The sequence below is a fragment of the Artibeus jamaicensis genome, unplaced genomic scaffold (genome assembly GCF_021234435.1).
Source record: "Artibeus jamaicensis isolate MK-2021 breed Jamaican fruit bat unplaced genomic scaffold, CSHL_Jam_final scaffold_847, whole genome shotgun sequence".
In the NCBI taxonomy this organism is placed as follows: Eukaryota; Metazoa; Chordata; class Mammalia; order Chiroptera; family Phyllostomidae; genus Artibeus; species Artibeus jamaicensis.
The window spans coordinates 2,210,247-2,232,157 of NW_026522057.1; the positions used below are offsets into that span (position 1 = coordinate 2,210,247).

General features: G+C 57.6%; 1 protein-coding gene across 6 annotated transcripts in view; it reads left to right on the top strand.

Annotated features, from left to right (window-relative positions):
- The window catches only part of SLC6A9 (solute carrier family 6 member 9), a 32,085-nt gene that overhangs the window by 4,946 nt on the left and 5,228 nt on the right, over positions 1-21,911 (top strand). For 3 of the 6 annotated variants that reach the window (XM_037149580.2, XM_053660633.1, XM_053660634.1), the window contains exons 2-8: positions 668-783; positions 14,419-14,575; positions 15,136-15,267; positions 15,638-15,908; positions 20,930-21,062; positions 21,242-21,376; positions 21,481-21,584. In XM_037149580.2, coding sequence (XP_037005475.2) covers positions 754-783; positions 14,419-14,575; positions 15,136-15,267; positions 15,638-15,908; positions 20,930-21,062; positions 21,242-21,376; positions 21,481-21,584 — 962 coding nt within the window. In that variant the 5' untranslated portion in view covers positions 668-753. Of the gene's footprint in view, positions 1-667; positions 784-8,348; positions 8,458-13,670; positions 13,732-14,418; positions 14,576-15,135; positions 15,268-15,637; positions 15,909-20,929; positions 21,063-21,241; positions 21,377-21,480; positions 21,585-21,911 lie in introns of those variants that run through there. The other 3 variants (XM_037149581.2, XM_053660636.1, XM_053660635.1) reach the window with 3 other exon arrangements.

A 21,911-nucleotide genomic window follows, 5' to 3' on the forward strand; every position in this document is an offset into this window, starting at 1 on the left:
GAGGCTACAGAGAAGAAGTGACATTTATGCACGATCTTAAAGGACTCATAGAATTCCACCTGGTGTTGGGAAGGTGTTGTGGGCAGGAGACAGCCTGAACAAGGGCAAGGAAACATGCCTGCACATGGTGTGTCTGGCATGTCCAGAGCTTGTGGTCCCAGTTAGTGACATAACGACAAGCCCAGCTGCCCTGGGACCCGAGCTGAGTGGCACCAGGATGAGGAAGGACCATCCTGGCTGCTTGGGTGGAGTGGGTGGTGGATCCAAGCCAACCGCTCTTCAGGGGAAAGGTTGAAGCCATTCACACAGACGATGAAACAATTGGACCATGTCCAGTTTTGTATTCTTTTTTTAAAATCTTTTATAAAATTGGGCATCTAGAGAGTCAAAAATAGATCTTTGTCCCCTGGGACACGAAGGCTGGAGACTCAGGACTGCAGGGGAAGGGTCAGCAGAAGAGCTAGTGAGGAGCTGATCCAGGGTCATTGGGAAAGGGGCAAGATGACGAGTGGCCTGGCAGAGGGGTGCCAGGGTGGGAGGGAAGTGACGGCTGCCAGCCGGTGTCCCGGGCCCTGCACTGCCTGTTCCGGAGAGCCCGAGGGCCGCACATGCCTTACCTCTGCCTGCCCGGGCTGGATCCTCACCCTACTCTCCACTCTCTCCGCAGCTCTTGAGGTCTGTGGCCTGAAAGGTGCTGGAAGCAGAGCCTGTGACTGTGGCCTGGGACTCCAGAGCCCCCGGCCCACTGCCACCATGGTGGGAAAAGGTGCCAAAGGGATGCTGGTGAGTACAGGGACCAGACTGCGGGGGTGGGGGGGGGGGCATGAGCACTGCCCCTCTGGGCCTTCAGCCAGCTGCTTGCCCTACGACAGGAGAGCGGAGGAGGTTCCATGGGTCCCTGAGTCTGGCACTGCCCGGGCTCCCGAGTGCTAGGGTTATTCCAGGCCCAGGCCCTCATCTGGCTGGTTCGACGGCGCTACAGCTCTGGACCCATGGCAGGGCAAATTCTGCCACAGAGCCCGCTGGAGGCAGGAGTCAGGAGGCAGGAGACCACCCCCCACCCCCATCACAAGAGACACCCTGGAGAGAAGGCTACAGCTCCTCCTGTCCGGAGGACAGCAGAACCCCTGGGGCTGTCCTGGGGCCAAGACACCCCACCCTGTTTCCCACCCCTCGCCCCTGAGAACTCTGCCTGCCACAGGGAGCTCAGTAGGAGCTCATCAAGGGGTCCTCTGACCCCGGCTGTTTTTCCTGTACTTGCTATCCAAAAAGTAACAAAGCACATTTTGTTTAAATCCTCTCCTGAGGCCTCTCAGAAAACCTGCCTCTGCCCCTTCCCCGAGCCAGGGCCCTTCCTTTGCCCAGTGCCTCAGAGCACGGGAGAGGTGGTGGGTGCTTTGAAAAGCAGGGGTCAGAGCAGGGCCTGGGGGCGGCTTCAGCTCACACTGCCCGACCACGTAGGGTGGCCCAGGCACCAGGAAGCAGGGAACAGGTGCTAGATCCTACCCCAAGGGCAGTGCTTGTATCTTCTCTCCTGGGGTCTTGCCTCAGGGAAGAGCTAGACTGGGGCACATCAGGGGAGGAAGCTGGTTTCCAAGCGAGGCCCTCCCTTGGTGCCTCCTTTTCCCACATCGATTCCTTGCGCTACCTTTTCTCATTCACTTAAGCACCAGTTGGCCCAGGGTCTCTGCAGAACCCTCCCAAAACAAGGATTTCTAGGGCTCAAACGACTTGGTTCAAAGAAACAGTTTGCAGGTTAGCCAGGTGGTGTCGTCACAAGAAATGTCCAAACCTGTAGGGAAATTTTCTGAGTTTATTTGAACCAAATTGACGACAATTGCCGGGAAGCAAAATCTCAATGGATGGAGAGATGCTTTGTGGAGAATGGCAGTTTTGCAGCTTCTTTTGTTCATTACAGCCAACGGAAGAGATGTAAGGGGGAGGCGACGTGAAATTCGCTGGCGGTGGGTGAGGGAGGCTGGAGGAACACAAAGCGGGGCCATCTCTGAGACTGCAGAGTGAGCTGGGGTTGGCGGGTACAGGGTCAGTCACAGTCACAGCACAGAGAAATGTGTTCTGGGAAGGAGCTCACCGGGAGCCGTCGGTCCGACGACCTGCGGTCAGTCAGTGGTGCACTGTGGTATGATGGTGGTGCCCTGAGTCCTCCGGGAAAGGAGATTAGCATTTCAAAGGTGTGTTAGCTTAGCTGCAAAATGACAATAGATAAGCTCACTTAAGGTCAAGATTGACCTTTGTCCAGGAAGCTACACACCCAGGAAGTGACCACCCACTGTGACCCACTTTCAGTTAGGAATTTTTACGTTCAGACCATTTTCTTTCTTTTTTTTAAAGATCTATTTATCTTTAGAGGGCAAGGGGAGGAGAGAGGGAGAGAAATATCAATGTATGGTTGCCTCTTGTGTATCCCCTCCTGGGAACAGGCCTGAAACCCAGGCATGTGCCCTGACTGGGAATCAAACCTTGATCCTCTGGTTCACAGGCCCGCACTCAATCCACTGAGCTATACCAGCCAGGGCTGCGATCTTGGTGTATTTCAAGCTGCTAGGTGGGATAGATGGTAAACTGAGGAGGCAGGGAGGAGGAAGGAGACCTGTCTTACCCACTAACGCGGCAGTCCTCAGCCTGGCCCAAAGAGATTGCCGGGTATTCCAAACACTGCAAGAAATGCTGTGTTAACACCTTGAAATTCTACACATCCTTCACTATCTGTGATAGGGAGCCTGTGAAACTGTACTCGTCCCAAAGTCTAGAAGGGGGAAGAGGAAGGGTCCGCAGTGCCCAGCGAAGAAGCCCATAAACAACTTTGGTTAATTGCTTATCTCTGGTACTGTCTCCTTTTTGAGGGGCTCCTTAAGGTTTGCAGAAAGAGCCCATAAATAATTTTAGGTAACTGCCTCAACTTTAACTGCCTTCTGTCATGGATCTGTTTTATGACAAGACGAACAAGTGAGGTGCGGGGCAAGATAAGGATTCGGGCTAACAGAGACCCCCACACATACCTATGTTTGGGTAGTCGTGTGCCCCGGGGGAAGCTGAACAACCTTTATCCATCAATCAATATGGAACTTCTTCACCCCCTTCCCGCCAATTACATAAGTCCTCAAGACAGAGGGCCCAGCGCTCTTGCCTTTTACCACATCTCAGCAAGGCCCATTCTCTTCCATGAGGAGATATCACCAAGAAACCCTGCCTATGTTCATGGACTTTCTGATCTGTAATTCTTTACCATGTCGGCAAGAAGAACTGAGTTTTTCCCCTGTGACAGAGCCCTCCATGCAGGCCTCCCCTGAACTTGTCAGGTTTCCTGTGTGGTCCCTTTTTTGTCCACAGGCTCAGGGGCCCTCCACTGTGTCCCTCAGGCCTACTCAGGTCTGGCCCCCTCCTGCTTGGAACAAGTCTGAATGAACCAAGCTTTTGAAGGTATTTCTGAGCCCTCCTGAACTCTGGGTGCTCAGAATAAGGCAGAGGTAGAAGTGTCATGACCTGAACATTTACTAGGAGTGAATGTTGTGATAGAACCAAAAAAGGCCTCTGCTTTCCTAGAGAAGTCTTGGAATTGCCATGGGCTTGTCTAGGAAGTGGGGTGTGGCTCTGCCCTCTCCTGCTTGAAGATTCTGAACCCCATAAAATTTAAGAAACCTTCTGTGTACTCCCTGGCTGCCCTTCTTTCCCGGGGTGACCCTGAAAGGACTGAGGCAATCAGGCAGGAGAGACGGGGCCCCACATGGGCCGTAGGGAGCATGAATCTGAATCTCCCAGAGTCCCTGCCAGAGCAGAGTGTCCCGGAGCTGCGGGCTAGCTTGTCCGTGGAAGAGAATGCTGCTTTGGGACTCTGTTCCCAGCACCGTGATGTGCCTAAAGATAGCTGGGGCTTGGTTTCCTCGTGCCCTCTGCCCTTTGGCTTCTGCCTGCTGCTGCTTCATTTTAGGCTCATAGCATCTGTCCCCTGGGCATCCCCATGGTTGCTGAGAATCTATTCCTGACTCTTTTTCAGTTTTGCTGATGACCTTGGGCTACACTATTCTGCTATTTTCGGGCCCCACTTTGGAACTCAAGCCTCCTCCATTCAGTGCTTGTCTCTGGGATACAGCCTTTGAGGAGTGCCATCTGTCCTAGCTAACCTAGGTAGCTGAGCTGGCACTTTATTATGTACTATGTTACCCTAAGGACACATGGCTAAGAATGCTCCTTTCAGACATGCCCCTTCTCTGGATGCCATGATGGGGCAAGACACAGGATGCTGAGGGCCATGCATGTAAGCCAGGGGCACATGGACCATCCCAGGTTGGTGGGTTCTGTTGCCAGTTGTGCCCCGCTATGCAGGGAGTGGGCCTCACTGTGAGGACAGTGTCTTCACTTCCTTCCCCCTTTGCTCTAGGTTTGGGTGTGAGGACACGGGGCCCCTGGGTCTCTTCAGCATCCACAGACATCCTATGTCATCCTTGTAGCTTCTGCCCGGCTCTTCATGTGGCAGGTGCCCCACGGAGGAGCAAGCCACTTCTCAGCACGTGCCCAGGCCCACATGCCTGCTGCACGTGTCCCTCCCCCCACTCCCAGCCCAGATGGTTTCTGCCAGGCCAGCTCAGCTGCCTCCCTCACGCCTCAGCAGCTCCTAGGACAGGGCCGTGCAAAACCCCAGCTGGCCAGGGTGCCTCCAAGCCTGGGAGCAGCTGGGATGCTTAGGGGCATTGGGGTGGGGTGGGGTGGTCCTTCCATGGATACCTCATACCTCTGTGCACATGTGGGGGTGCTGCCTGGGGCTTAGAGAACAGGGAGCTAGAGGAGAGGAGGCCAAAACAGGAGAACCTCACAGGGTCAGCCGTAACCCTGTGGCCTCACACCAAGTTCATAAGCTGACTCAGTCTCCATCCCCACCCCATGTCCGTTCCTCACTCATGCGGTGTCTTAGGCCTTGGTCAGCTTCATTGTTCCCTCCCCAGAACTCACTGGTTGCTTCTCATTGGGAAGATTTGTGGTGAATAAAATCAGAGTCACCTGGGCTAGGGCCCTGGGTGCCAGAGCATCTAAATTATCCCACAAGGCTTTGCAAGCACCTCAGATTACCTGGGGCTGCCCCACCCAACCTGTTCTGTTCTGCCTAGACATGAGGGTTTGGATACCTCTTGTCCGCAGCATCCGTCCCAGGGCCTGGCACACAACATGTTCTCACTCAGCCCAAGTCCTGGCATGTGGTGAGTCCTCAAGTAGCATAGGCTTGGCACACATTGCCACTCCCTTGGTAAAAGGCCTGTCGCCTTCTGGGCATGCATCTAGCATGAGTCCCAGCATGCGGCAAGCACTCAGCTGGTACTGATTTGGTACCCATTGGCCACTCCCTTTGTACAGAGCCTGTCACACAGTGGGCACTCATCTAGCACAGTACCAGGCATACAGTGGGCACTCACCTTGCTCAGGGCCGGGCATACGTCAGGTCCTCACCTCACAGAATTTGGCACACGTGGGGCACTCATCTAGTGCAGGAATTAGCAAGCCACAGGGCTCACTGGCATGGGGATGACACACAGTGCATACTCTCTCAACACAGGTCCTGGCACACAGTGGGTACTCTCTCAACGCAGGTCCTGGCACACAGTGAGTGCTTTCCTAGCACAGACCTGGCACACTGTGTATTTTTCCAGCATTGGACTTGGCTCATGGTGGGCATTTGGCTAACACAGGTCATGGCAGGTAGTGGGTGCTTTCTTTACATGAGGCCTAGCACCAAGGAGGTGCTCTCCCAGCCAGGACAGCGTAGGTGATCAACTAGATGATCCTAGATGTGCAGCTCCCGCCTCCCCAATGACATGGATAATATCTAGATCCAAAGAATACAGCCCAACGTCCCTCTCTGGACCTAGGACCCTGCCATCCCTTCCCCTTGGTCTCCTTCCCCTCGCCACCCTGCCCGGAAACCACCTGCTCCGTCCTGTGCCCACGCTCCCCCTCAGGCAGCTTCCCCGAAGCCCCCCTCCCATCCCCAACATGCCCCAGTCTCAGCTCAGCAGGACCGTCCCTCAGAGTCACAGGGCGTAACAAAGCCCCTAGACTCCTCACCCCTCTGGACACGTGCCTGCTCTTATTAAGAAAAGTCAGAGGTGGGGGCTGGGGGGCTGGCCTCCCTAAGTGGGGCTGGAGCAGCTGGATCCCACTAATGAGGCCTCATTACGGCCAGGGCCCAGCTGGGCTGCCGATGCCTCCTGTCCCATGGCCAGAGCCAGAGAAAGCCATCCAGCCAGGGCTGCCTGTTCTGGGCACCCGGCCCAGGCCAGGGCAGCCAGAGCCCAGAGCCCACCCTGGGTGGAAGTGAGCATTTGGGCATCATGGGTGACTGGGCCTTCCTGAAGCCAGTGGCCCAGCCAGGGCTTTGGCCCTCAGTCTGGGTCTGCAGGAAGTCAGCGGGGCGTGTCTGCGGACCCAGCTGTGCGAGGCCAGCCCAGTGAGTGGCCGAGTCAGTGGGGTCCGGGACCGTTCTTAGAGTGCTCACCTGGGCCTAGGCCAGTGTCCATCTTCTCCCCCAAACAGGGGTAAAAGCGTACCTATCTCGACGGGTTGTTGGGAGGACTAAATAAATGGGTTGATACACAGGGTGCGGCACAAATAATGCCCCCGTTTTATTTCACCATCTTTTGTTACAAAAGCATAAGCAGGTCATTCTGTAACATAACACTTTCACACTCAAGCACACCCTATGACATTTTAGGTGAGATGTTCAAATTAAAACAATAAATGATCACACCCACATATTCCCCTCCCAGTCGCACCCACGCAGGCCTCGCCTCTGCTGGACGCTGTGTGTGCAGAGTGTTAGGACGGCGTCCGGCTCACAGAAGCACTTAACGCGTGTTGTCTGCTGCCGTTATCACGGATGCTCACTGTCTTCAACAGAAAGTGGGCATTTTCCCCATTGCATTGATTTATTTAGTTTTTTAATGGTTTGATTTGAGAGAGAGAGAGAAAGGAAGAGAGAAATATCGATTTGTTGTTCCACTTATCTGTGCCTTGGTTGCTGCTCGTCTGTGCCCTGCCGGGGATCAAACCACAGCCACTTAGGAACCGCGCCGCACAGCAGGAGGTGAGCGGCGGCCGAGTGAGCAGAACTTCACTCAAGTTACCTCCTGAACCCCACCTCCTTCCTGCCCCTGCTCCATCCCTGGAAAAACCGTCTTCCACGAAAACGGTCCCTGCTGCCCCCAAGGTTGGGGACTGCTGCCGAGCTACCCGGCCAGGGCTTTATTATTCCCATTACAGAGATGAAGACACTGAGACCAGGCGCGTTAGGTGGCTTTCCCAAGGTTATCTATGGCAGAGCCGGGGTTTGAAGCCAAGCCTATCTGACTGCAGAGGTTTGCTCTTTTGACTTCAATGGCGTCCTGCCGTGTGCCCTTTGGAGTCAGCACCCTAACCAAACTCGCAGGAAAGCTGTTCTTTACATGGGAACTCTGACACTCGTCCACCTGATGGATGTTTCTTAAGATCCTGCCGTGGGTCAGGCCCTTGGCCGGCCCCTCGGTTTCCAGAAAGGGCCGTGCCCTCCCAGGACCAGGGCACTCACACCCACTTCCTGGCCGCGGGCTCATGGCGTCTCACCATCAGCTGGGGACTGACCTGGTGAGTGTGGCCTCAGAGGAGAGGGACCATCCTGCACCAGTCAAGGTCGCTCCTGCAGGATGGTGCCCCAGGTTCCGGGCAAGGCAGGACCAGGACAAATCCCCACGGGTCCTTCTCCTGAGGCCCTCTTCGTCTGTGTGGCCATCCTCTTGGCTAATGCTCTCTTTCTCCCGAGAAAGCACAGCTTCCTCACACTGTCATCACGTTCTCCTAGTGGGGTGCCCCGTCCTCTTGCCTGGTTGGGGACCCCTAAGTCTGGGGCGGGGAGACAGCCCCAGGGCCCAGCATCCCCCAGCCCATTCTAAGAAGTCTGGATGCTTTGGTAATGCCCTGCGGGCTGCACCCCACTTCTTCTCGTCCCTTTACCATCTGTAGCACCCAGTGGCACCCGACCGCCCTACCAGGAGCCCACCAACTGCCAGGCCCCCAAGGCCCAGCTCGGGGAGAGAAGTGAACCGTCCTCTCCCTCCCTCCTGAGCTCACTCCGCCTCATTCTATGCCTGTGTGTGTGTTGTTGTTGTCCCAGTAACTTGCTGGGAACAAGGGAAAAACACAGCAAACCCCATGCCTCACTCTAGCTCTGGAGCACCCTCGCTGGGCTGCATGGGGACTGGCCGGAGGGGGAGGGCCCGGGAAGGGGGTAGGCAGAGCTTCGGGAGGAGATGAGGTGAAAGTAATTGCCCAGCCGGCAGTGGGAGAGGCAGGGGATGCGTCAGTGTCGTCTGGAGCTGGCAGAGGTGTGAATGAGCGGTGGAGGTTCTCCTCTCTGAGTGCTCACCTGGGATGGCTGCAGCTGGTGGACCTGCGGCCCCCTCCTCCCCAGAGCAGGTCAGTCACCTTCCAGAAGGTTGAGCCCTCTCCCTGGTGCCAGGCAGTCTGGGAGGCTGGGCTGGGGGTGGGGAGAGGGGCCGAGTGATCTGTGCCAGGGAGGGGCAGGCACAGCCAGCGAGTGAGACAGACACCAGCCAAAGTGACCCAGAAAGTTGCGACTGTGCAAAGGAGCGCAGGAAGAGTTAGCTGTGTGGTGGGGGCATGGGGGAGGAGGGTGGGGGTGTGAGGGCTCCCCCAGCCCAAGGACCTGCTGAGAATCTGCTCTGTGTATCAAAGCTGCATTGTCCTAGCTCCCGGGGAGACAGACCGGAGGTGCCCAGGAATTGTACTAATCAATACAGCCCTATTGTCTGCCACGGCACTTACTCCTATGGGGAGAGTGGGTGAGGGAGCAGGGGGACATGGTACATGGACTCGGCGGTGAGGGTGGGGGAAGGGGACGCAGCGAGACTCTCAGCTGGAAGGAGAGAGACCCCATGGAACGCTCACTAGTGTCCAGGGCAAGTGCCCGGGTGGGGCGGGTGCCGCTGTGCCGTTGTCCCTGGAAGCTAGGGATGGGCAGGGCTGTCAGGCACCAAGGGGCTGCTGACAACAAGGATGAGAGGACCAGGAAAGCCACCCTCCACCTGTAGGGCACCCTAACTTGACCTTCAGGAGGCAAGAGAAGGGATGTTCTCCGGAGACATGTGGGTTAGTTTGGGGAGAAGCATTATGCAGAGCTGCCCAAAGGTCCCAGGACTGCCAGGGTCAAAAACCAAAGCCACTGTCCAGAGTGCCAGGCCACTGCCAAACAAATGGTGGGGACTGCCCACAGCTGCCGCGGTTCTCAAAGGCAGAGGCAGGGCCCACCCAGTGTCCCCCATTCCTGCTCCCCAAGGCCTGGAGTGGAGCCTGGCATGCCGGCGGGGGAGGGGGGAGTGTCTTCTGTCTACTCTTCGCAAAACGGGCAGGTCTCTCTCTGCTGGTCGTGACTCTGGGTGAAATAGCACAAGGCATGGCCTTGCCTCTCTCACCTGTTACATGAGGGCCTGCACCCCTGGTAGGTGCCCAGAGGTTACTCAGAGGCTTTCCTTGAGGCAGGAGGCACTCATCGCCCCTGTGCGCCGACCGGGCCAGAGGTACATTTTTCCACAGTCCTGCCCCTCCGGCTATGACCCTGAGTCCTTCCCATGTCTGAATAAGAGAGGCCAGGTGAAGGATGGTAGGTCCCGTCATTGCAGGACAGGTACTACCCACAGGCAAGCCGGGCCCCTGGACTGATGGGAGAGAACTTGGGGAATAAGAACTGAGGGGTGTGAGGAGGTCAAGGGTTCTTCTGAGGCAGCAGCAAATTACCGTAATGTCTGTTCCACTTAAACTTCCCCCTGGGGCTCAGAGAAGGTTGCCAGTGATCTGGATTTGGCTCAAGGTCAGTCTGGGATGTAGGGTCTTGCCCTTCTCCTCCATAAAGTTTGTCTTGGATGGACTTCACCCCATGAGCAAATACTGGGGCTGCAGAATCCCAAACAAGCAGCCTGCTGGGTCCCAGGGGGCCCGCCCAGCCAGGCAGCTCCAGGATTCCTCAGTGTCCGCCGAGAGCAGGAGGAGGGAGCTCACAATTCACAAAAATATCCAGGGGACACTCATCTAGCAGGGCAGGAGTCAGGAGCCCGAGCCGAGGTGGAGCCCAGGGTGGAAACTGGGGTTCTCTCCGACTCGTACATGGGGAGAGCAGGGGTCCATCCTGTGGAGGTGGTGGTCCCCTCTGAGACCAGGCTTTGCAACGGTTTCCTCTTTCAAGCTTTTCTGTAGTGTCCAGTTCGTATGTGTGTGCGATAAGCTTATAATGCTTTTATAATTGGAAAGAAAAGCAATAACATTTTTTAAAGTCGTCAAGAAAGCTAGTGGGAACTAATGGGAAACACAGGAGAGAGTCAGAAATAGCAAAATTCCAGGCAAGTCAGAGCCGCACAATACGAGGTCTACCGAGGTTGCCTAGTCCCCCCCCCAGTTCCATAGATAAGGATGCCGAGATGCTGGGTGTGGACGTGGCTTGCCCAGGGTCACTGGGGGAGCAGACTGCAGAACGCCGGGGTTCTAACCCCTGGTGCAGGGCCTCGCCCTGCCAAGCCAGGACACAGTGGGAGATCCGGATTCTGCCCTCTAAGCTGAACAGGCTGAATCCCAGAAGTTCATCCGGAGCAGTGATTATGCGGGGCAGAGGGCTAAGGGGAAGACTTATGTAAGTGCCTGGGCGGGGTGGGCGGCTGTTAGCCCGACAGGTCACAAGTCCTGTGCGGGGAAGGACACTTCTGCCTCCGGGACTGTTTCTCTGGGGAAGAGGCATCTGAGGGTCTGACTGTGTGTGTGTGTGTGTGTGTGTGTGTGGTGGGGGTCACCTTAGAAAGAGCGCCAAAGCCTACATTCTGCCTGGCTTGGGGGAGCTCAGTTCTAAGGCCAGGTAGTCCCTATTCTGGAGACCACCCACCAGGCCAATGCTGGGGGAGTCAGGTGTGAAGGTGGGGGGAAAGTGCTCACTCAGAGGTCCCCCAAACAACTAGGGTTTAATTTACCACCAAGGTATAAGCAAGAGAGGAAGGGAGAGCAGTGATGGACAGGCAGGGGGAGCCAGGTGATGGGGCAGGAGCGGCCTGGAGCCCAGCCAGTGGGTGGCGCAGAGCCAGGTCAGGCAGCCAGGCCCCCAGTCTGGGCCAGACCATGAGCACAGAGGTGTCCTTTCGTGGGCCACTTCAGAGACGGCAGCCACTTCAGTGACAGTCAATAGCAGCGACACCGCCGTCTACCCAGCAGAAGAAAAAATGAGAGGTTTAGATTGGGAAGATTATACAAGGAGATAAAAATGAAAAAGGCTCACCAGCCAAGCACTTGCTACCAGGGAAGGAAGTGGCAGGAAGCCCCCAGAGCAGGGTCCGGAGAAGGAAGGGCAGTTCTGGGAACCACGCCCCGCCCCCAAGCCCAGTGCATTTTAGAGATCCGTTCCTCCTGTGTTCTCAGAGAAAGGTAGACTTGCTCTGTCCTCCCCTGAGGACTAAGCCCTCACCAGCCGAGACACCTGAGCACTCCACGTGGCTTGCGCTGGAACTGAAGTCAGCGGCCTCGCTGTGGGCGAGGCTGCCGTGGCCAGCCATCGCAGCCACAGCGGTGCCAAGGCCCAGGGCAGGAGGACAGACTTGGGGCTGCTTCTGCTGGGAGCTTCTTGGACCACTCATCATGTGTCGTTTCACAGACCTCCAGCTCCTTCTGCACAGCAGACCCCTACTGTGGGACACTCCCCACCAGAGTGCCACCCCCACCCCTAGACCCAGGCCCCTGTCCGAGGGGCTCCGGCCTCCCCGAGGGCCACCTGGCACAGCTCAACTGGTCAGTGCATGCTCAGCGCTGGGCTGCTCATTAACTGGGTGCACTGGCTCATGAGGGCTCCATCGGGCGACTGCCTGAGGCGCGTGGCTGGGGGGGATCATCGCCCTCGCAGTCCCCTCCATGCCAGGGGAGGAACAGGCCACAGAGATTCAAGTCTGCTCCTGCTGCACTTGGCTGTGGCGGCTGGGGCTGGCAGAGGCCTCAGGCTTCAAGCCTTGGGTAACTCGCAGTCTGCGGGGGCCTTGCCCTTGCCCGGCCCGTGAGAGGCCATCCTGAGCCCTCGGTTGTCTCTCTTACAGCTGTGACCGCTGCTGGGTGACCCCACCCGTGCACCCTGCAGCTGCCACAATCCCCCATTGTGCCCCTGAGTAAACAGGCCTCCTACAGAAGAAGCTGTTATTGTACGTCAGTATATAGGAGCCCTGTTTGGCTGGGATTTGTTTTGGGGGTGGACAAACTACCCGAAGCAGGCCTCACACCCTCTGAAAAAATGCCTCCCTGACCCTGTGGTATTATTGCCAGGCCTGTCCCAAAGGAGGCCCTTGGAGGTGGTGACAGGCTTAGGGGCCTGTCTGTCACAGAGGGCACACTTGGGCTTCGAGCCACCTTCTCCCACAGCCAAGCGGGCCTTCGAGCCACGGCCTCAGGGTGGCCGTCCCTGGCCTCACCCCGCCCCCACCTCACCCCCTGTCCTCCATACTCCTGTAACTTGGGAAACTTCCCACTGTGGCCAGGTTGGAGTTGCATATAAAAATTACGTATTTTCGTATTTCATGGGTGGCTCATTCCTCACTAGATTCTAGCTCGGAGTGGGTGGTGTATCTGTTTCCTGTGAGTCCCTAGGGCCTGGTCCAGGCCTGGCACCCAGCAGAAGCCAGTGCACCTCCCTGGCTGCATGAATGAATCGATGCATGAATGAACACCGGCCCCGTCGGCCTGCCAGTTGCTCTGGCTACTTCTTGAAGGAGACCCCCAGTTCCTAGGGCTGTGCTCCAAGCCTCCCAAAAGGGTGTGAGGGTCAGCGTCTCTGCTGGGGACAGTGCTGGATCCCCACGTAGGGCAGTCGCTCCACAAGCGGGCCTGCGCTCTAGTGCCCATGGTGTGCAAGCCTAGAGGGACCAGATGTGCCCAGTGCGGGAGCAAGGGACGCCCAGCTGGGGCCCCCGCCCGGTGCCCTTCCGGAAGGCCCCGGCCTGCACGAAGCCCACCCTCTCTCTGCCTTTGTCAGTCGGTGTCAGGGTCTGACAGCAGTTCAGAGCACCGGCCCTCGTTGTTTATTGGCCAGCATGACAGTTGTCCTTGAACATGTCTCTTTCAAGCTGAGGGTCAGTGTCACTGCTGGTTTTCCTCAGAGGCCAAGCTGCTCCTGATCCTGGGTGTTCTCCAGTCACTCCTCCCTGTTTCTCTCAGAACAGCCCAGCCCTGCAAGGCTGTCTCTGTCACTCAGGGACTCTCTGTGCTTCTCTGCTGGTGACTCCCGGGGTCCCTACATCTGTCACTGAGACTCCTCTAACTCCTCAGGCTCTGGCTCAAGGCGGCTTGATCTCCTGCTCACCTGGGCAGTGGGAGGGGCCTGGCGTAGGGAGAGCACATTCACATTAGAAAGGGTCTTGCTCAGCCAGTTCCAGCTGTGGCGGCCGGCCCCCCACACACACACAACGGCCCACCCTCAGTGAGGCCTCTGGCCACCCAGCCCAGGCCTGCCGCTAGCTTCCCGGGCAGGTGTGGCGTCCTTTCCTTGGGGCAGATCCCCTCATCAGCTGCCCCCGACCGCCCTTGTCTCCGCGGCTCCCCCCTCTCAGCTGAGAGACCCTTCCCGGAGTCACGCCCTCTGTCTCCCCTAGCAGAGTCTGTCCTCCAAGTCTGGCGTGGTGCCTACGACTCTGGTCTCCTCCCCCAGCACACGGCCAGGTCAGCTTCCCCAGGGCCCCTGCCCAGCCACAGGCAGCACAGAGGGCTCCACCGGCCCTCCCATCCCGAGTCCCGGAATGCCCTCCCCAGGTCTGGCCCAGCCCAGTTGCTCCCCTCTGTCCTCACCCTCCAGCCCTGCCCACCCAGGAAAACGACTTCAGCTGCGGGAGGGGCCCAGCATCCCTTCCTCCGCAGCCGCCTGTCCTGGGCAGCGTGCTCAGCCTGGCAATGCCGTGGCGACGGGCTGGGGGGTGCTGTCTGGACACAGGCCCCTTTGTGCCCAGCCTGACTTGGCTGCTTGGTATGAAGCTCAGCTATTCCCAGATCCTCACCCAGAGGGGAAAGGGGCAGTTTTGGAGCGTCTGGGGCTGCGGTGCTCTGGACTCTAGCTCCGTCTCAGGGTCTCACCTGTCAGAGGTCGGAAGTAGCTCCTCAGGCGGACTGGTGACCCCAGCATGGGGTGCTCAGGGGCTGGTAAGGGTGGCCCCACTTGATGCCCTCTGGCATCCGCTCCACCCACTCCCTTCTTCTGCCAGGCCTGCCTGTGGCTCTTGCCAGCAGAGGGGAAGCCCAGTGTGGGGGTGGGAGCTTGCAGGGTCCATGGCGTCCCTGCTGGGGGAGGAACAGAGGATCAGGCATGGAAGCACAAATGCCTTGCTGATGGTAGCTTCTCTCCTGTCCCCACAGAACGGTGCTGTGCCCGGTGAGGCCACCAAGAGGGACCAGAACCTGAAACGGGGCAACTGGGGCAACCAGATCGAGTTTGTACTGACGAGCGTGGGCTATGCCGTGGGCCTGGGCAATGTCTGGCGCTTCCCATACCTCTGCTACCGCAACGGGGGAGGTACCCAGTGGGCACAGGGCAGGGACTACCCACTGGGATAGAGCCCACCCACCAGGGCCCGAGCCAGCCCCTCCCTGGCACAGACTTCACTCCAGACAGGCTGGCCTCCGGTCCTGACCTCCTTTGGCCCCATCCCTAGCTTAGATGCCCTTCGCCTAAGGCACAGGCCACCCCTGGCCCTGCCACCCTGCTCCCTCACAGTGAGGAGAGGTGGAAAAAGGCACCTCAACCTCCCCAGTTACCAGTAACTGTCTTCTATCCTCTGTGTTTCAATAGCCCCCCCCAAATAGTTCAGGGACATTTGAGGGTCCCAGTAACTAATCCATCGAATCCCACCGAAACATGGTGGCTCTGGGGCTTGGGTTCTGCTCAGAGCAGACTTTCTGGGACCTCTGTCAAGATCGAAGACTGGCAGCGTGCCTCAGACCCAGGCCCCCGCTCCGTGTGTGCTCACCCTCCTTGGGTCCCAGTCAATCAAAGTCCAGCTGTTCCATTCGGAGCAGGAAGAGGGAGGGATCCCCACCTGGCCGCCCCTGAGCCCGCCTCTCCCTGCCCGCCAGGTGCCTTCATGTTCCCCTACTTCATCATGCTGATATTCTGCGGGATCCCTCTCTTCTTCATGGAGCTCTCCTTTGGCCAGTTTGCAAGTCAGGGCTGCCTGGGGGTCTGGAGGATCAGCCCCATGTTCAAAGGTGAGGAGGACTGGGCGAAGTACACACACGAACACGCACACACACACGCGGGGCCTTTGGGGGCTGTGCAGGCTCACCCATCTGTGCAAACACTGCCAACCCCGTTGGAGCCCTGGTGCTGACCCATGCCTCACACCAATGGCCAAGACCATGGACACATGCTGCGATCCGGGTTTGCTTGGCCTCCACCCTTCCCTCCTACCACATGGACACACAAAACCTCTTCACCTGCTGCCTGCCCTTGCCAAGGCCTTGACCTGTCCCTTCTGTGGCCTTCCACGAAAGCCTGCCCCTTGGGCCCTTTAAAATTAAGCTTGCCCCCTTCGGTGAGATGTGTGAGGCTGCTGCTGTCCTTGCCCCCCCCCCCCAGGTGTGGGCTACGGCATGATGGTGGTGTCTACGTACATCGGCATCTACTACAACGTGGTCATCTGCATCGCCTTCTACTACTTCTTCTCCTCCATGACGCACGTGCTGCCCTGGGCCTACTGCGACAACCCCTGGAACTCCCCGGACTGTGCCGGCGTGCTGGACGCCTCCAACCTCACCAACCGCTCGCAGTCTGCCGCCCTGCCCGGCAACGCCTCCCACCTGCTCAACCGCACCCTGCAGAGGACCAGCCCCAGCGAGGAGTACTGGAGGTGAGGCCCCGTCGGACCTGGGCTGGGGGGCACAGCTGGTGCCAACCCTAACCCCCCTTCGCCATCAGGCGACAGTCTGCAGACCCTGGGCAGGTGCCTGCGCTGCATTCAGCCCTCTGCCGGGCCCCAAGTGTGGCGGAAATGCACGAGGCGTGAGGAGTTCGCAGCCTGTTCAGAACAGGCTGACACACAGGAGAATGGTGGGAGACAGGTGACTTGGGGTGTCCTTGTGACGTAGCAGTCAGGCAAGTCTGCGGAGGAGTGTCAGGGGAAAGGGGGTGGCTTCCTGGTGAGAACAGTATGAGCAGAGGCCCTGTGGTCCGGAGGACCAACGGCCAGTCTTGAGACCGAGAGGAACCCTTCTGGTGGGAGTACCAAGGATGTGAGCCTTAAGGTGGCCTCGGAGGGAGCACTGGCCTTCCCAGAGAACTTACGAGAATTAAACTTAGATTTAATGCTTAATTCAGAACACAGGGGCCATGGAAGTTCCCGAGCCTGGGGCCGTCATCTTCCAGCTGTGCTTAGGAAAGACAGCCCGTTGCCGCTGTGCTCTGTGGCCACCGAGACCAGAGTCTCAGAGCTGGCTGAAGAGCAGCTGCTGCTGGAGGTCCTGGAATACCTAGTCCCACCGGGTGCGGGCGAGGGTGCAGCAGGACATCCTGGAGGAAATCCCCATGTCCTGTTGGGGAGCACCCGGGCAGAAGGCTTTGGGGGCTGGTGGGTAAGCCTCGTTCATTCACTCCACAAACATTCACTGCGTGGCTCCGCCAGGCCCTGTGTGCCCATGGATGTGAATGGCCTAGGGCTCCTGCCCTGAGAAGTTCCCCGTCCAGCAGGGAGACCGGTAGCCAATCACAGCAGGGGCAGGTGCTTCAGCTCAGGTAGGCGCTGGGCTATGGTGGGCGCCCAAGGGGTAGCAGTCAGTCCTAAGAGGCTGGAGGCAAAAGGAGGTGGCTAAGAAGGCTTCTCAGAAGAGGGAGGGAGAGAAGGGATTGCAAGAGACAGGAACAGGTGAGACGCAGAGGCCCGGAGACACAGCAAACTGGAGGCAGGGGTGGGGAAGGGGGCGCACTGAGTGTTAGAGGAAGCCAGTAGGTGTCACATGTGCAGGGCTGCGCAGACCAGGCTGAGGCTCGAGGCTTTCTGCACTAGGTGATGAGAGCCCTGGACAGATGGCCCAGACCCCAGGGACACTTGAAGTCCTAGCAGGTTGATATCCTCTAAGCCCAGTGCCGGAGCCCATTCCCTGCGCCTGCCTCCATGCTGGGCCACAGACATTCAGAGAGGCTAAGAGGTTCACTGGAGGGTGGAGGGCTCACTGCGTGGACAGCAGGCAGACTCAGTCACTGGGCCGGTCATTTCCTGAGCACCTTCCAGGAACCAGGCACTGCACTTGGAGGGAAGACAGAGAGAGCAGCAAGACACACAGACATCACCCTCAAGGAGCTCACATCTGATAGGGGAACTAAGCAAAGAAGTACCCACTTATGTATTCTGCCACATTTGAGGCATGGCGGGGACTGGGCAACCGGTCCTAGACTGGGGGTGAACCTCGCCAGAAGCTCCCAGATGCACAAAGCCCCACCCATAACTCCCGGGATGTTCCAGAAGAGCTTGCCATGGGGCTGTCTGCCAGGGATTCCCAGCCTGATAAGGCCACCCAGGACAAAGCTCTGGGGACTTTATCCAGTGCAATCAGGGAGGAAGAAGAGAATTGGTCATGGGTGGCGGGCCCACAGGGTGGCAGGTTGAACTCTACTTCTCAGCCAGGGCTGGAGCCTGGCCTGCTCACGCAGCTGCCCAGCAGGCTGGAGTCCCGAACTGCAAGGTGTCTCTCTGCTGCCCCCTTCTGGAGAGCCTGGGAAAATGACCCTTGGGAGGGCTGCCCAGGCTGGCTTGGAAAGGAGGAGAGGAGTGAGCACCCCCCATTTCTTGGGCATCTACTATGTGCCAGGCATATTATCTCATAATATCACCATCCCAATTTTTCAGACTCAGAGACCAAAGGTCAGAGGTTAAGGAACTAACTAGGCAGCCCTGCTGTGTCAGGAGCCCCATCAGGCTCCTCCTCTGTGCTCGGTGCCTGGCGCCTGGCAGGAATTAGGCCATTGCTCTGGGCAGGTGTTCTTGGTCCACCCTCTCCAACACCCCTTGGGAAGCTGCATGATCTCATTGGAGGCCCACAACAACACTGTGAACCAGCTTGTGCAGAAGCTAGAAAATAGTCCCAGTTTACAAAGGGGAAAAGCAAGTCCAAAGAAAGATTAAACAACTCCTCTAAAGTGAGAGAAGCCCCAAGGACAGATTTCTGGGCCCCTGTCAGCCTCCTGCTCACCCTCTGGTCCACGGGGCTCCCTCCCTCACCAACTACTTAGTCCTGTTTTGCAGTCCTCTGTGCGCCGGCCTGACTCCTCCCTGCCCACAGGTCCCTGCACTGACCAGCGCAGATACCCAACACCCAGTGGGACTCGGACCCCAGTGTCCGGTCCCAGTGTCTTCATGGCAGCCCTAGGGTCCCATGGGCCTCATTCAAACCCTGTGGCTCTGCCATTGACCAGATGTGTGGCCTTGGGAAGTTGCCAAACCACTCTGAGCCTCAGCTGTCCATTCACTAATTGGGGACACTCGCAGCACCCAGTGTGTTGCTATGAAGCTGACCGAGATGACGCAGCGTGAACCACAAAGGGCAGTGACAGGAGCTCGGCAGGCACAGTGGCCACCTCTGCTGGGGATGCACAGGCATGAATTAGGATGTCCTGTTCTCAAGGTGCTTCCCAGGTGGTTCGGGAAATCTAAAACTAACACAGGATTATTCCAGAGAGTTTCTGTGTTAAGAAACAATGTGTGCCTATGCTGGATGCCAAGAGTTTTTAGATTAACTGTTTGATTGCAAGAGCACTAAAGCAAAACAAAGAAACAAACAAAAAAACCCAAGCTAAATATGGTGCCAAAAAGTGGAAAATCAAGTCCATTATTTGGTTTCCAAGTTAACCTTCTAATCTCTTTAATCCCGAGTATTGTAATAAAAGGTAGTATAAAGCACTATCAGTTTAACATATATAATTAAGGTTAAAAAATCTTTCAAACAAGAAATCAGTTCTTTACTTTGCATGCTGGGGTTTGAAGTGGCTCCGAGTACTAACAGCAGGAGAGAAGGGCCCCCTGGCTCTTGTGGCGGGCAGAGCCCTTCATCCAGATGCGCTCTTTGTCAGGCAGGGTTGAGGCAGCCGGGACTCCCCAGCCTAGTTGCCTTCAAGTTTGAGTGACTTGTCTGTTCATTCCAGTAAGCCAAAAATATTTTTTAGGAACCCACAGCTTGGTGGGTTCAGGAGCTTGGTGGTCCCACAGCTCCTGAACCTCTCTCACCCCTTTGTCTTTGGTTCCTCGATCAGCGGAGAGCCTGGAGGGGCCGCGGCCCAGGCCTGGCATTGCTGCCGGTTTAATGAACCAGGGCTGTGGTAGGCTTTGGGCAGAAAAGGGAAGTGTTGGGCAGCGCCCTCTGCAGGTCCCTGTGTGGAGGGAGACCTGGGGGAAGATGAGGCAGAGAGGAAGTCAGCCAAAGTGCCTATAAGTGTAACAGGCAGACTGGCCAACCAAGCATCAAATCCCGGGCCCGGCAACATTGGTCCATGAAGTACGGGAGTGACTTCTCATCACAAGGTATTAAAAATGCTGCCATGAGGTTTGAGAACTGATTTGGGGGAGAAAAAAGGTGAGAATACCTAAGAATAAACTATGCTGAGACGTAATTGCAGGGGGAGAGAAAAAAGAAGCCCGTATTTACCTAAATTTATCTACAAATTATTCTGGGCGGGTGTTAACATTGTACCCATTGTTCAGATGAGGAAACTGAGGCTCAAGAGCTTGTCTTTGCTCATCATTTTTAGCCTGGACAACTGTACCAACCACAGCAGTCTCCCTCCGGGTTTCCCCTTTTTACCACCCTGTTCTTTTACTACAATGTTCGTCCATTCATTCCACAAACATTTACTGAGCACGCTCCGTGCCAGGCGCCGTGCTAGGTACCAGGGGACATGTCAGTGAACAAAGACAAAAAGCCCTGCCTTCACAGTGGACAGATGACAAATGACATCGATGGGTAAAATTCGGTGTGATGGATGGAGACGCGGGCTGTGGAGTAGAATACAACGAAGAAGGGAGTGAGAAGTGCTGGGCCTAGGCCAGGGCTGCAATTTTAAGCAGCATATTTAGAAAAGGCCGCTTGGCAAAGAGGACACCTGAGTAAAGACCTGAAGGAAGCGAGGAAGGAGGGAGCCGTGCTGACAGGCCCCGCTGCATCATTTGTGGGCCCCGGGCAAAATGAAAGCATGAAGCCCCCGTGTTCAAACGCATTAAGAATTTCAAGACGGCAGGGGCAGAGCACTGAACTGAGCACTCGGCCTTTCCAAACTCGGGGCCCTCTCTTCCTTCACAGCTCGTACATCCACATGTGCACAGAAATGTCCAGGGGACTGAAAGGGCACAGCCGGCGTGGCTCAGTGCACCAGACAGAGCTGTACATGTGTGGCGGGGTGGGGGGGGGGCAGGGTGCGCTGGGCCTCTGGTGTTTACTTGGCACTCTGCTGCCTGCCTCGGCTCATCAAAGATGGAGGAGACTAATGTGGATGAAAAGGTCCCAGAAGGCTTCCTGGAGGAGGTGACACCTGATTGGATGTGTGTAGTCTGGAGGAGAGTGAATGGGGAAATGCACAAGCAAGGGTCAGTGGTGGGCCTGAGTGGGGGCAGAGAGACCTCCACACTCCAGGGGCTCGGGAGGTCTGGCTCAGGCCTGGGGTGTGGCCCCCAGGAGCCTTTGGGAGTCCTGCGAGAGGCTGCAAGCAGTGGACCCCCTGGGGGCAGCGGACAGAGAGAGCTGGGGCCCCACAGTGGCTCCCATCCCACGAAGGGGCTCCTGGTACCTTATGAGAAACGAGGGAGATGCCGGGCTGGGCCCTGGGCCTTGGGGATTTGTTGCTGGGCGTGGGGGCTGGCACTCAATGACAGAGCATCCCCTTCCCCAGGCTCTACGTGCTGAAGCTGTCAGATGACATCGGGGACTTTGGGGAAGTGAGACTGCCCCTCCTCGGCTGCCTCGGTGTCTCTTGGGTGGTCGTATTCCTCTGCCTCATCCGCGGGGTCAAGTCTTCAGGGAAAGTAAGCACCCTCCCCGCACAGGGTCTGCCCACCCAGGAAGGGCCTGCCTCCCCAGCTGGGGGGTGTGTGTGGAGGGGTGACGAATGGCCACGGGAGGGGACGAATGGTGGCTGGGGGCCAGGGAGGGGGCGCTCGGGGCAGGAGGAGTGCAGAGGCGTCCAGGGGCCTGTCTCGTGCAGGTGGTGTACTTCACGGCCACGTTTCCCTACGTGGTGCTGACCATCCTCTTCGTCCGCGGCGTAACCCTGGAAGGAGCGTTCACGGGCATCATGTACTACCTGACCCCACAGTGGGACAAGATCCTGGAGGCCAAGGTGGGATGGGGAGGGCAGCCTGGAAGGGACAGGGGAGGGATGGGGAGGGACAGAGAGGCGCCTGCCTCTGACCACAGCTCCTCGCTGGCCCCCCCATTTCACAGGTGTGGGGGGACGCGGCCTCCCAGATCTTCTACTCCCTGGGCTGTGCGTGGGGAGGCCTCATCACTATGGCTTCCTACAACAAGTTCCACAACAACTGCTACCGGTGCGGCCCCCCGCCAGCCCTGCCCTCCCCGCAGCCTGGCCCGGCCCCTCAGACCACCAGGCCAGGCCAGTTCCTGGCCCCCCAGGGCACCCCCCCAACAGTCATGAAGTCCTGGGAACCTCAGGTCTGGATGGGGTCATCTGAGGGTGGAGGCGGAGCCTTGGCAGGAGAGAGAAGAGAGGGTGGGGACAGTGATGTCCCAGGTATCTGTGAGGACTCAGGAGCCTCCTGCCCACTTAAAACAGGCCATTGCAGATCAGAAAAGAGGTTGAGAACACCTTCGTTCCTAGAAATTTCCCTCTCTCACGTCTTCTCCTGGCCCGAACC